The sequence below is a fragment of the Streptopelia decaocto genome (assembly GCF_964273445.1).
Source record: "Streptopelia decaocto genome assembly, chromosome: 1".
Taxonomy (NCBI): Eukaryota; Metazoa; Chordata; class Aves; order Columbiformes; family Columbidae; genus Streptopelia; species Streptopelia decaocto.
In genome coordinates, this window is record NC_138663.1 from 103,175,226 (window position 1) to 103,189,555 (window position 14,330).

Below are 14,330 nucleotides of genomic sequence, written 5' to 3' on the forward strand. Positions count from 1 at the left end.
GACACATGCATTGCAATCTCCTTCAAAAACTTTTTCAAGGACATGCTATGTAAGGACTACATATTTGCTGTGGTGGCGGTATTTCCTCTGCATTTTTAGTAAAAATATTTTTCTTGACGCTGCACCTAACTAATTTTTGGTTGGCATCCAAGGGAGCAGAGCTAGAAGTGCTGATGAACTGTTGAAATACCAGATCTGGCAGCCAAACATGAGAGGTGCCTTGCCTTGCACCAACAGAGAGGGGTTAGATATAAGAAAGTTGCTACCTTCTCCTGGCTGATAACTTGCTGCTTTCTGAGTGTCACTGAAAGTTTCACAGGCTTCAAAGTTTTTCTGCAACCTTTTTTGCCAGATCAAATTTGGAGGGCATTCTGCACCATACTGGAATTCTAATTCATTCTTTAGGGAAGATTTTCCTAAAACAACAACAACAACAAAAAATCCAGGATGATTATTTTTAATGATGCCTTCTTCTCAATGCCATTAGCAAAACTGTAATTTATAGGGTTTATTTTATTTTATTAAAAAAATGTTTTTCCATTATTTTAAAGTCCTGTACAATTCATATGACTGAGGTGCAGAAAATTCGACAGAAGTTTGCATGTTTTAGCTTGGAAGACCTCAAGTTTAAGAAAAAAGACAAAAACTGAGGATGCTGACAGTCCAGGCTCCTTGTGTCTCTGACTGGACTGTAGAAACAGTCTAAGTGTATCACTAAGAGTCTGTAGCTATGCTGTGAGGGCTGATTACTCCTGGATCTATATTTGCTTAAATAAACTTGAAGGCTGTCTTTCTATATTGGTGTCAGCTTGCTATCAGCATTAATTCCACAACACTACAATAGTAATTAGTGGTTAATGTCTTTCTTTCAAAAACTCTGTACTGTTCTTGTCTTTTTTAACACAGATATCAACAGCTGTGGGACAATCTTAGTATTTTAAGATTGTGTTGTTAGGAAGACTTTGGGGTTGTTATTTTTTTTTCTGTCTCCTGTTGTATACTAATGATTATTGAAGCAGCAAAGGCTGAACACTTCAATTTTGCCAAAATATATTCCTTTATGAATAGCAAATGTTTTTGTTCTTAGGATACTCCCCAACCCAGATGATTTTCGAAGAGGCAGTAACTACCTCACCAGAAAATATAACTGGGGGGGTGACTGAAACCTTGGCAGAAGTAGCCTTTACTAAATTTACTTGAAAACCAAACAGGCTTTTTTTTTTTTCTTTTTCGTTTTTTTTTTTTTTTTTAAATAAGAGCTTTGAAGCAAACCTGTTTAACAAGCTCAATCCTTATAATGTCTGAAAGCTCCAATGAAACTCCAATTGACTTTAATTTGGCTCATACTTTGGCAAGAAAGGAGAAAAGCCTGGGAGAATGACCTTTGCTTATTCCCTACAGTGTAAACAATTGAGAGAGCGATATGAACAGATCCACATTCTCCATAGGAGCCTTCTTCTCCTCTCAGTACATACTGTGTAATGAATGTGCAACTCACATTGGTATTGATAGTAATTATGTACATGCACTGGGAGGGAATGGAAATTTTAAATTGGTAACTCTTCACAAAATCTTATTACAACTGTTCTATAGACCACTGTTCAATGCAGTGAGTTAATAAGCACTAGTTAAATTCCTGTCAGGGCAGTAGCAATAATGTAGGTAAAATATTTAATAGAAACTTGTTGCTTAATTACTTTCCAAAGAGAAGCATTTAGCTAAAAGATATGTTTTGTAATTTTTTTTTTCTTTGTATCATCTCTCTGTTATTCAGTACTGGTTTTGTCAGTGAATATCACCAGATGTGAGAAGATAATTTAAACATTGGATTAATAAGATTTCATACAAAAAGCAAGGTGAGAGAATAAAAACCTTCATGGTTAAGCATTCCAGTCAGGAAATGTATGGGCAATCTTCATTTTACCCCATAATGAATAACACATTATGTTATAGCCCTTAATTATGTGATCATATACCGCTTCTTGAATAATAAAATTTTCTTCAACAAGTTTTAAATACTGGTTTATGCAACTTTTCTAGTGCCCTCTGTTATTCACTGTATGCTAGGAGGAATCCAAGAACATCTTTTATATAAAATCACATAGCATGCTAGTGTTACTCATTAAATTTACAAACAAATCACCTTTTCTGGAACACTGTTCATTTTTGGATCTCAGACAGCCTTGTAGGTAACTGAGACATAACTCAGCAGCATTTTAATTCCTCTAAGTCCCAAGAACCTGACCCTGCCACAGCACATACTACTGTCATAGGCAAACAGATACTCTAAAGTTAAGAAGCAATCATAGCTCTAATGTTGCTAATGACTTAGAGTATACCTTGCAGACACCTCTATTCACAGAGAAAACTGATTCTGAATGTGCATTCCAATAACATGTAGCCTGTGAGTCTGGAGTCAACACATCTTCAGGTCTTTCTTCTGTTTTTGAAGTTTAATAGTCTCCTTGTCACAGGAATACCCAAATTCTCCCTGTTACCAGGTGGCTACACAGCAGTCAGTTAGTCACTGGGATGCAGAAACCGAGATCCCTCCCTTTCTACACTCCACTACAGAATCCGAAGAGGTTGTCAGATTAGGTAGTAAAAGCACTTTCCATCCCAGTAGCTAGAACTGTAGAAAAGACAGAGGGAAAGTGTTTATGCACCCACACATTCACACGTTTGCTCTTGTTACTCCTCTCTAGTAAACGCTAGAGGAAAAAATAGAAGTGAGTGACACTTCCTTGGTGTGGAAAACCACAAAATGAACTTGTCAGAGCACACATCAGTATTTGTTTTGTGATGTGGATGCCTTATTGCGTACTCCACAATATAGTGACAACATGCTGTTCTGTGACTAAAGAACTTCATAGTTCTAATGCCACACCTAAGTGTCCAAATATCACCTGGGAGGAAGGTGAGGGTTTTTTTGTTTGTTTGGGGTTTTTGTTTGTTTGTTTGTTTGTTGGGTTTTCATTTTTTTTCCTGTTTGTTTTGTTTTGTTTTTGTTTTGTTTTGTTTTTTTGTTTGGTTGGTTTGGTTTCATGTTTGTTTGCTTGTTTGTTTTTCTTTTGTTGACAGTACTGAAAATTAGTGTGTGTCTGCATTTTGGATTAGCTAGGGGATGGCTAATCCTGGTAAGGCAGATCCAGAGCAGGCAGGACGCACATAATTATCTAAATCATATATATTTTCTACTGTGATTGTTTTCATCATGCTCTTCACCAGGCATATAAAATTAAAAGATCAGTTTAAAGAAACACTTGTAATCCATTTATAAATAAATTAAGCTTTGCAGCTTTTCCTCAGTCAGCATACATGATTACACCACTTTGGATCTTAGCATTCTTATGGGTAGATTAGATGCCATATTGTAACGTCTATTTAAAAATGTTACTTTGAATAATCTTGAGAAGCATTAAATAGAGTAAAAAATTGTTTTGTTGCAAGCCAGGAAGAATGCATACTTGATTAAATATCAAAGACCAAAATAATACCATCAGAACAGAAGCAAGTTCAGCTTACAAGCATTAAGGGAAGACATGATTAAACTGATTACGATGTGCAGCATTAGTCATTGTTACTATACAACTCTGCTGTCTGCTGAAGTCTCTGATCTAAAGTAGAAGTAACATATTTTGTTCATTGGGTTAATATATAACATCTGGAACAAAATAATTACTGCAAATGAAATCAAGAAGTGTGACAGAATTTTCATGTATATATATATATATCAGAAACAAGTGTTCACTAGATAAATCATCTTAATATAACAGAACTCTTTGTTAGTCATCCTATCAGACACAGATTAGCTAAATCTTTTGTATAGTTCTTTCTTGCCACTGCTTCTGTCAGAACTTAAAAACTTTGAAATGCTAAAGCTGAATGAATTTGGTCACGCACTGAGTTCAGCTACAAAATTCTAAGAATTGAATGGCCTGTTGATTTCCTGCAGAAAACTTGTCTCTCGGAGCTGTGATTAGCTGAGGTAAGGTAAACAAAGGAGGTGGGCAGGAGCATGCATTTGCAATGAATTTGTTGAGTACAGGTTCATATACAGCAAACTCAAAAATAACATAGTTCACATCATCGATTTTTTTCAGCGACCCTACTTAGTAATTTCAATTTGTATGTGTTGTATTTTGTAGAAATTGTAACTGATGATGTTTCCATTCAATTGAGATTGAAACAAGAGTTGTAAACTGTTCGTTCTGTAGCAATGATGACTTATGGGTGGTGATTCAAAGTCCAGACACATACAAAGGAACAAGAACTTCTATTGCAGCTCACTCAGCTGTACTTTGGATGTAAGTATGCAGAAGTATACAAGGTTATTTGCTGCACACTCTGTTCCTGGACTTTGCATGAAGGCAGGTGATGGACAGAACCCTGTCAATCCAGGCCACCTTCTCTTCCTCCTGATCATCGTAAAATGAAGCAGCGCAGTGCAGAGAGGAAGAAACCCACTGCTGGAATGGGTCTGGAACCACTTCTGGCTTCTGGGGCCCCTTCCACTAAGCCAGCAAATATTTCCAAATGAGGAGGTTCTGATGTCGCAAGAGAAGACTTAAGAGCAAAGGCAACAGTTTAAAATTTCAGAGTGATTTTTGATCATTAGAGGAGGCTGCGTTTGGTGGAAGAGTTTACTTTGGATACTTTCTTGAAATCTGTGATATATAGTATGTGTTGTCTTAAGGAATTTAAGTCATAAATTACACCAAATGTTTGAAATTCTTCAGATTCACATCTAAATTGACAGAAGGCAATATGAAAGGTGTATGAATAATTTTGTGATGTTTCTGAGTACTATTTTTTTCTCCTGTTCAGATATCTACCAGCCCCTCCCTGTATTAACTTGATACTGGGACCGAAGGCCAAGGACTGCATAAGTTGCTCATTTTAACTTTTCTTCCTCCTCCTACTCCCAAAGGAGATCTGGACACGTTGAATTATATATAAGGTTATATTAATATTTTCCCTTATTTCCAGCATTATCCTACTCCAAATGCCAGATGTTGTCATTTTACTTGTATGAAACGCTCCCCTGATCTGTAATGGCTTCACTGGTACCACATGAGGAGTGCTATCAATCATCTAAACAGGCCTGTGTAATGTGTAATAGAGAAGAGAAACTCAGGCTTATAATATGAAAAAGGAGGCAGGATGTGAAAATATTTTTAATATATACAAAATGGATCTGAATTGACAAATGCTTTGTTATATCTGCTTGTGTCAGATATAAAAAATGTTTGAAATACATAATTTGATTTCATATTGGACAGCTGAACAACTAGCTATTGCCTTATCCTAACACAACCAAGACTATCACTGTCATTCACTGAAATAGATTCCTTATTAACACAAGTTTCAACTGGCCTGCCAACAAGAAAGTGGGGAGTGCACAAGAAGTTGGGAAGAGACACAGGTAGGACAGCTGAACCCAACTGACCAAAGGAATATCCCATACCATATGACATCATGCTCAGTATATAAAGCTTGGGGAAGAAGAAGGAAGGTGGAGACATTCAGATTTATGGTGTTTTTCTTCCCAAGTAACCATTACATGTGATGGAGCCTGGCTTTCCTGGAGATGGCTAAACACCTGCCTGCCCATGGGAAGTGGTGAATGAATCCCTCGCTTTGCTTTGCTTGTGTGTGCAGCTTTTGCTTTACCTATTAAACTACTTTTGTTTCAACCCACAAGTTTTCTCACTTTTACCCTTCTGATTTTCTCCCCCATCCCACTGGTCAGCAAGTTAGTGAGCAGCTGTGTGGGCCTTAGTTGCCTGTTGGGGTTAAACCACAACACCACTATAAAAACTGTTTACATGGAAACAGGGTGATTCTGTCCTATTTTCTGCCTAGCAGTTAATGCTTCAGAAAATCAGGTGGAATAGAGAAATTACTAAATCAGTTAATACTTGACATAATATATTGTATTTAGTACAATGATTAAGCATTGATGTATGCCTGAGGAACCTCAGCGATGCATTATTTAGCCTCTTTACTGGAAAGACAGTATTTCTCTCTCACCTTTCTTTACCTCTCTGCCATTGTATGACAAGCCTCCCCATCCCAGGTGGGATTCCTTGACTCCCATTCTTTTGCCACACTTCTACTGTCAGAAATGTGTTGTGAGAGATAACAGATGAATGATACTGGAAAAAAAATGCATGCATGCAACTTCATCTACACAGCTCATCCAGAAACTGCTGCAGATCGATGGCTGCACTGCTTGCTGCTCTGGCTCTTGTACAGGAAGGGGACACTGGGAAGCACCCTGTATGTGCAGGTGCGCTGCTTCCAAATGGTCCCCCATGGTCTGCAGTGCTGTGAATCATCCATCACCATCAAGTATACACTTTATATACACTATTTAATTGTGAATTAATGACAAGTTACAGACTTTCAGTATTTAAAGCAACTATAAACAATATTTTTTTCTTTTTAAATAGAAGGAGGGTGAGGAGAGACAATGTTGCAAAAATGGCTGGAAGCAATAACTTTTTCACACAATGGAAAAGAGGTGAAAGATGCACTGAAATCTACCCCATCCCACCCCCCATATACATTCACCATGACCTGGAACCTTCTGATTAAAGAAAATGGTTGCTTTGAGCCCTCTGAGTGTCAAGAGGAGAGATATTTGAGTGAACACTGCTGTTACTTAAGTTCGTATCAGTAACGCACTGTCTTCAACCCTTAATAATTACGTTTTGTTTGGCATTTCCATGTAACCAGCATGTAGAGTAACATGCCACTGAAGCCTCTGAGCATTTGTAGGTGTAAGGAATGATGGAGTAGATAGTCTAAATATGCATTACTACATGCCTCACCACGTTTTTACAACCCCCACCCCAATTGAGGACAGGTTATTTTGAAGAACTTCCTGAAACATTTGTTTAGCTTAGAGATATAGTTATTGAGCATTTCAAAGAGCCGTGAAGGGCAGAAAACGGCCTCTAGCAGTTAAATCTTGGAAAGCAGAATTTCAAGTAGGTTTCTCTAGTTAGAAAACTTGCAGAAATGTTGATAGTTTCTTGTGCCCAAAAGGTTAGTGAATATTATTAGGTCTTTAAAAGCATGCCATGTCACAAAATCCATGTGAACGGCCTCATTGGAAACATACCCACTGTATTCAGTGATTTCTGCATTAGGAACTCTTCAAGCAGTCCTGAGATTCCCCACACTTTTAAGCAGGTGGCAGTGTAGGTTAAAGAGACATAGTTTTTTCCCTCAACTGATAGTAACTGTTGCTTTCTGATTTCTCGATATATCTTAACCCAAGGTAACAATATATAGCAGTGTTGTTTGGTTCCTATCTAGATGGGGACAGGCACAAATTTTGAAAAGTACATCTTTGTTGACTCAAAACTATTCCAGATTTAGCTTTAGGAGCTTTATTTCTCAGAACAAGTCACTGCAGTAGGATATGTAACACAACCTCTTTTCTTTAATATGTTAGCAGGAGGTCCAATCTTCTAAAGAGGTTAGAGGATGTTACAGTACAGTGATTCAGCATCAGCCCTCAATGTCTACTGTTAAACATTGATAGTTTAAATGAAAACAAATTATGTGGCCTTTCTTCTGCTGGACCTTCCTTTATCCTACTGAAATAGCAGGCCAGGCAATAAAGGATTCAATTTACATTTGGATGTTTAGACTGCCTTTTTTCCAGTTATTTCATTTATTTGTACATAAGATATTGTATAATCCAGCTTTTGCACCTATTAATAGCTAGTATGGTAGATTTTTCCAGGCATTTCCCACAGTCTTAAAGTAAAATAAACAAAATGCAACAACAGAGTTTCAGTTAATGAACGGTAAGTGGCTTTGATCTCTTGCTAACATGGGAATAGAACTACTACTTTTCAAAAGTAATTTTTTGAAGGTGATTACAAACATCATAAGAGTATCTGTCATGAAGTGGTAGAGCTTTTACCTGGTGATAAGAGAAATGTGTGTGTGCAAGTACTTTGGTGGAAGTGAAGCAGTGTTCAGGTGGACTGGTTCTGTGGTGGGAGAATATAGCTACACCTAAAACTAAAGAGTAATTTATTTTGAGAATATAAAATGGGTAAAAATGACAAAATATTTGCAGAAATTGGTTTCCAGATTGTTGAAACAGATTTGGTTCTGATTTACACAAAATGTAGGATTTTCCAATGAGAAGCAACCAAACTGATGGAGAAGCATCCATCTTCTTCTCAGAGTTTTGTAGAGTACACAGAACTAGAAAGTAACCAGTGGCAGGAAGGAGGGAAATCATGGTGGTAGCAGAGGAAAAAGCATTGTCCCCAGCTGCCCATTTAAAACCATGTTACCCAAATGCTTTAAGTGTCGTAGTGTGTTGAGCAGAGTTTTCATCAGTCACCATATGTGCTTCAGAGGGGCAAGTTACTCCCTTCTCTTGAACAACATGACACCTCAGTGACAGCTTGGGTTTAACATAAGAACCTGTAACTGAGCAACTGAAGTCGTGGGAAGTATTGGGGGAAGGGCACAGGACTGGGACTTTGGAGAAAGGCAAACCTGGGCCTCAGTCCTTCTCCATCACTGGCCATCTGCAGGGTCTTGGGTAATTGCATCCCCTGTTTCAGCTCCCCAAGGATAAAAGGAGAAGTACCTCCTCCCTGCATGCCAGGATCTGCAGATGGAAACATCCCCTAGTAAGCTGCCTGCCGTTATCTTCTTCTCTACCACATGGAGAAAAGAAATAAAACAAGTAAAAATTGGAAACTACGCTATCTCCCCACTGTGGTTTCTCTACAAACTCTCCGTAGACCACTCTTTCCTCCCCCTCACACCCACCCGTCTTAACAGAGAAGCTCCCAAAAGAGGGGCCAGCATCCTTCTCTGCATGCAGTCCCCAGCCGCAGAGCAGCAGGGGCTCCTTCCTCCCTCTCCCCAGGAAGGAGGGGGAGGTCTGCCCCCCCCCCTGCCTCGCCACAGACACCTGCGGGAAGGCGGCACCTCCCTTGAGAGGTACGACGCCCAGCCCTCCTGGCCGCCAGCCCGGCAGGAGGCGGCGGTGGCCGTGAAAGTGTCCCGCGGGCGGCCGCCGGGCGAGGGCGGCGGCAGCAGCCCCTGTCCCCGGCGGCGGGCGGGGGCTGCGCCTCCGGCGGCGTGTGCGCACCCACCCCGCCACCCCCCCACCTCCCACAGCCACACGCGTGATGCTACAGACGGAGCCATCGCACACGCAAGACACCCCCTCACACCGCTCCCCTCCCCAGCCACTCCCCCACGCGCAAACACACCACGCAGATACACCACCCATCCCACGCACGTACCAGCACACACAGACACCTCCTCACGGCCAAACACCCCCCTACCCCTAAACACACCGCTCCCCGCTCAGAAATGCGCCACACCACACGCACAGGTACACCCCCCCGTCCCGCCGCGCAGAAACACCCCACGCCAAACATACACATGCCCACTCGCAGAAACACACCGCACGCCTTCCACGCAGATACACGCTCCTGCATGCCTGCAAACACACCCCACGGAGACACTCACACCCACACCCACCCACACACAAGCCCCTCACAACCGCCCCCGCAGCCCGCGGACACCCCCCGGGCGCGCACACGCGGACACAGACGCGCGCACCCGCCAGGCGCATGCGCGCTGGAGCGCGCGGAGCTGTCCGAGCGCTGAATTTCTAGCGCGGTGCGCTCCCGCCCGCCTCATTCCTGCACAGGCGCTGGGGTTCCCCACGGCCCCCGCCCGCTCCGGCCCTCCCTCCTCCATCCCTCCCTCTCTCCCTCCTTCCCTCCCTCCCCGGCAGCGCCGACACCTCCCTGCCCAAAGAGGGGACAAGCAGAACCGACCCAGTAGCCCCATCACCGTCCATAAATACTAATTTTCAAAGAGAAAGGGGAATAAAACATATTGGCAACAGACTGCTCTCAGCGCTATTCCCTTTTGTATGATGCTCCTCGGGTAGTTGGGTTTCCTCTTCTTTTCCTTTTCTTCTTTTTTTTTTTTTTTTTCTTTCTCCATCACCAAAAGCCTGGTGGGGGAACGACCAGGTCTGATGCTTTGTCTCTTTTGTGCTGGCTGCTGGACATGAGCCTAGGCTTGACCTGACCATGATTCCAAGGACTGACACTTCTTTTTTACCCCCAGTTTGTAGAGATCCAGACCTTCTCTTCCTGATTGTCAAGAAAACTAAAATATTGCTGAATTTGGGAATCTAGGCAGCACCAGCTTACTTTTTCCCTGCATCTCTCTGGAATAATTTCTGGGATATTTTCCAAATCATCACAGAAAGCAGAAGGAATGAACCGGCAGATAGTGAAAATTTTGACAACCTTGTTTGCATTTTTCTTAGAGACAAACAACTTCAGGTAGGTGATACGACTCTATGTGATGATTTTTGTCAAAAGGTTGTGGAAATCATAACTATAAGGGTGCTACGTCACATTAACCTAGTTTGTTTGCTATATTTGAGAGTATTTAATGTTCATTCTATATAGGCTATCCCTTTTACACTCAGAGACTCGTTGCTTGGTAACAAACACACACACACACACAAATCTCAAATTTGGGTGATTTATTTTCCATTTCTCTAATTCAAAGACATGCTTTTTCACTGAGTATCAATATAGCTAAAAAGATTTTCTTCAGTTTTACTTCCAAAACACAAATTCTCTGCTCCCACCAGAGGTTGTTTCGGAAGTTGCCTTGGTTCCCTCCTCTTCAAGCTATGGAAATGATTGAATCAGTTTTGTCAAGGTTGTAGTTATTTTTGACTAGAGAACCAGTCCTCTGATTTTGGGAAAACCCTGGATGAGACTGGTATTGTGTTCACTTAAAGTACCAGTACGTATGATTGTTGTGGGTTTTTTTTTCTTTTTTTTTTTTTTTTTAGCTTTTTATGATCTTTTGCTTCAGCTATTTATTTTTGTGATACAAAGCAAACAGGTCAGTCTTATCAACCAAAACATCATTTTAATCAGATTCATAATTATACTGTATGCCACTGTGTACCTACGTGTACACATATAAAGTGTTTTTACATGAGCAATGAGGTGTCAGAGTGAAATAGTGTTCATATTCATGAGCCTGTGATCACAACACAACTCATAGCTAGTGGGCTCTAAATGAAAACAGAAGTAATTTGTACGGAAACATCCCAAATAAGCACAGTGAATTAATTTTCCATTTTTTCTTTTTATCTTTACTGAGTTGTTTTAGTATTTAAGTGGGGAATGTAACATATTATGTATTAAAAATTAAAGATATTTTGTAATGGTACCGTGTCATTCACAAAAGCAAAAAGAAACAACCACCCTCTGTAACTGTAACCTGAAAAAACGTGGGAAATCATACAATGAGAATTTACTATCACCTTGCCTTTTAACAATTCTAGTGCTCTTGTAAAGGGATAAAGGATTTGACATTTGCTTCACATTTCAGATGCTCACATGTGTATCTGATTTGTTTATACTTGTATAAAACCTCCATGAAACACTCCTGAAACTGAGTGGTTCCCTTTGGGCAAATATTTAAACAGAGAGTGGTTAAGAAGACACAGTCATAGAATTACTCAATTACTTGTATAGCTCAAAGATCATGTTGAAACAGATACCATGAAATTGGTTGTTGAAGAATCAAGATAATGCTTTATGATGAAATCTGTGCCCCTAAACACGAAATATGACCATTTCATTGTAGTTTTTTTTTTTCCTTAGGGAAAAACCATGGGGAACTCCTAAATTGACTTTCTCTGCAATATTTAATGTGCTTGAAATATGTAATATGCTATGTGCAAAGCATTTCATATGCATGATATGGTACCAGAAGTTTGCTCTTAAATCCTGAAAACGGAGATGTGTTCCAAGAGCTTACATATAAATACCAGCTGATGGTAATACTAATGAATTTTATTACTCAATATCCATTGGTAAAAAAATCCAAACATCAGATGTGACGGACTCCGGAACACTGTTGTCATGCTGGGGAAGAATCCAGAAATTCATTATTGTGATTTAAATCTTTTTTCAGTAGCATCTGTAAAAAACATTTTTTTTCATCTCTATCCTTCCTGACATTAACAAAACCAATATTTTGCCAGTTTGCTTGGTGAGTGTTGCCAGCTGTTGTTTGGAAGTTTAGGACCACCTTAAATTAGTGTTAACATGTAGTTTTAATGGCATACATGTAGTTAAAGCAGTGAAATGAAGTAAAGTATCAAAGTCCCTATGAGACTGCTCTACACGTTAAGATAAAGAGTAAATTGAATCTTCTAAAGCCTTAAAGCTGCAGTGAATTTTTTTTTTAAAGCTGAGGATTTTTCTAAATAACTAATTGTGGCCATGTACACTACCTTAAGTTAATTTTTATTTATGGAATAAAGTTTTCAGTTGAAAATAGACTATATAGCTCTATAAAAATATTATTACATTCACTGAATTGAGACAATTTATTTAGTGCTATAATTTCTCCATGACTTGAATATGATACAAGCGAAATATTAGCTAATGGTGGCTAATAATTTGTTTAGGACGACTTTCTGTAAAGAACATGATTCAAGATCTGGAAAATCCCCCTCACAGACCCTGTCTCCTTCAGATTTTTTGGACAAATTGATGGGAAGGACGTCGGGGTATGATGCTAGAATCAGACCAAATTTTAAAGGTAAGTTTTTTAAGTCTTCTGGTTCATTATTCAATTATGTTTGGGGCAAATTATAGATTTCAGGGGTTTACCTCTGGGTTCTGATTCTCTTTTCAATAACTTAGTTTTCCAGTGTGATAGTGTCACAGAGATAACTTGATCCATGGGATCTAGAAGAGTAGTGTAGGTAATAAGGGTCCAAAGCTTGAAAACCTTCTTTTCTCATGACAATAATGTTTAGCTGTCAGAGGCTGCTTATGAAGACCTTACTAGTTCAATGTAGTAAGCAGGATTCCAGGTTCCACACTAAAAGCTATTGAGAAGTCTTGTTCCTGAAATTTTCAAGCTCTGAAGACAATATCTTTAACAGTTGCATACTGAACCGTTGTCTTCTTTATAGTAGTGCCTGAAGAAAAGGTCTGTGTTCTGTTCAACTTGAAGTAAAACCTTCTTCCCCAAAGTAGGGATATAGTCGTAAAGGTATGCACATGGCAAATTTTAGCCAGTGAATGCTGACTGAATGATAAGAACCAGTTTCTAGGGATACCTAGAAAATATAAAATCCATATTCTGTTTATCACCTGCATGACCCGTCTCCTCCCCCCTTTTCTTCCAAAATTTGGACTGAGTTGAGGAGTCACCACCGCCATTCCAACACGAAGAAGGCTGTGGACTGGAGACTTCTTTCGCAAGCATTACTGTTCACAAGTTTCCCTGCTGTACTCCTGTAAATCCCTGTGGCAGTGAGCAGAGAATGTCTTATGGCTTTGAATAAAGGGACTTGGCAGAGAAGTTTTGGTTGCAAATATTTAACACTTCCAAAGAGCCCTGCAATTCCACCAAAACTGGCTCTTCTGTGCCAATTTAAAGCTCAGAATATGGTTTTACTTTGAAAATTGATAGCAAATCTGGTGCCAATGTACATTTACACTCATCTCTTGGCTTTTGTCACTGAAATGCGTGTTTTCTTGTATTGAACCTTGTTAGCAGTGCAGTGAAAGTTGATAACGACTGGAAAAAACAATAATTTCCTTGCCAGTGAATGACCTGCTAGGAAAGAAGAAGTTTGCATGCCAATGAGAAAAGTGTTTAAATTTAGATCAAAGATCAGTTTCTTCTCTCTGTTCCACATGTGTGAATTACAAGATTCAGAACAAAGTGCCTTTTTTGACTGCTTCCAATGCCTGAGTGAGGAAGAACCTAGTACGGCTTTCAGATTCAAGGCTTGAAAACTGACAAGTTAAAAAAACTCAAGTCAGGGAAGTCTTAAGTTTTAATTTCAGAACAGTTTTCAAAGTGCTTATTGAGTTCCTGAACTGGAGTCCACATTAGCTTGTAGTAAGTAATGTTGTATTAAGTTCTCACATTTATTTTGTGGATTTGCATGAGTATAAGAGAATTTTTAGAGAATATAAATGAAAGCAGACTTTGATAAACTGAGTAAGGTAGCAACCATTAAGAACTTATTCCTGCCCTTTATATGGTTCATCTCTTGCAGCTTAGATAAAACCAGGAATAGTAGCAGTCCCTGTACACAGGACAACTTAAAGACAGCTCTTTATTGTTCCCCAGTATGTGTCTAAAAACATTTAATGAAAAACACAGGAGGAGACATATTCACAGCTTTGCTGCCCTGATGTTCTGGCAGGTAGAGCAGGTGTGGAGTGCACCATGTAGTATGGTCCGCGCTGAGCTGTTTAATA

At 39.7% G+C, this 14,330-nt stretch overlaps 1 protein-coding gene across 2 annotated transcripts in view; it reads left to right on the forward strand.

Annotated features, from left to right (window-relative positions):
- Positions 1-10,287: 10,287 nt before the first annotated feature.
- GLRA2 (glycine receptor alpha 2) overlaps positions 10,288-14,330 on the forward strand; it is a gene marked incomplete at both ends in the record, with an annotated part of 127,017 nt that continues 122,974 nt past the window's right edge. For both annotated transcript variants that reach the window (XM_082051837.1, XM_082051836.1), the window contains 2 exons: positions 10,288-10,355; positions 12,515-12,648. In XM_082051837.1, the coding sequence (XP_081907963.1) occupies positions 10,288-10,355; positions 12,515-12,648 (202 nt within the window). The remainder of the gene's footprint in view (positions 10,356-12,514; positions 12,649-14,330) is intronic.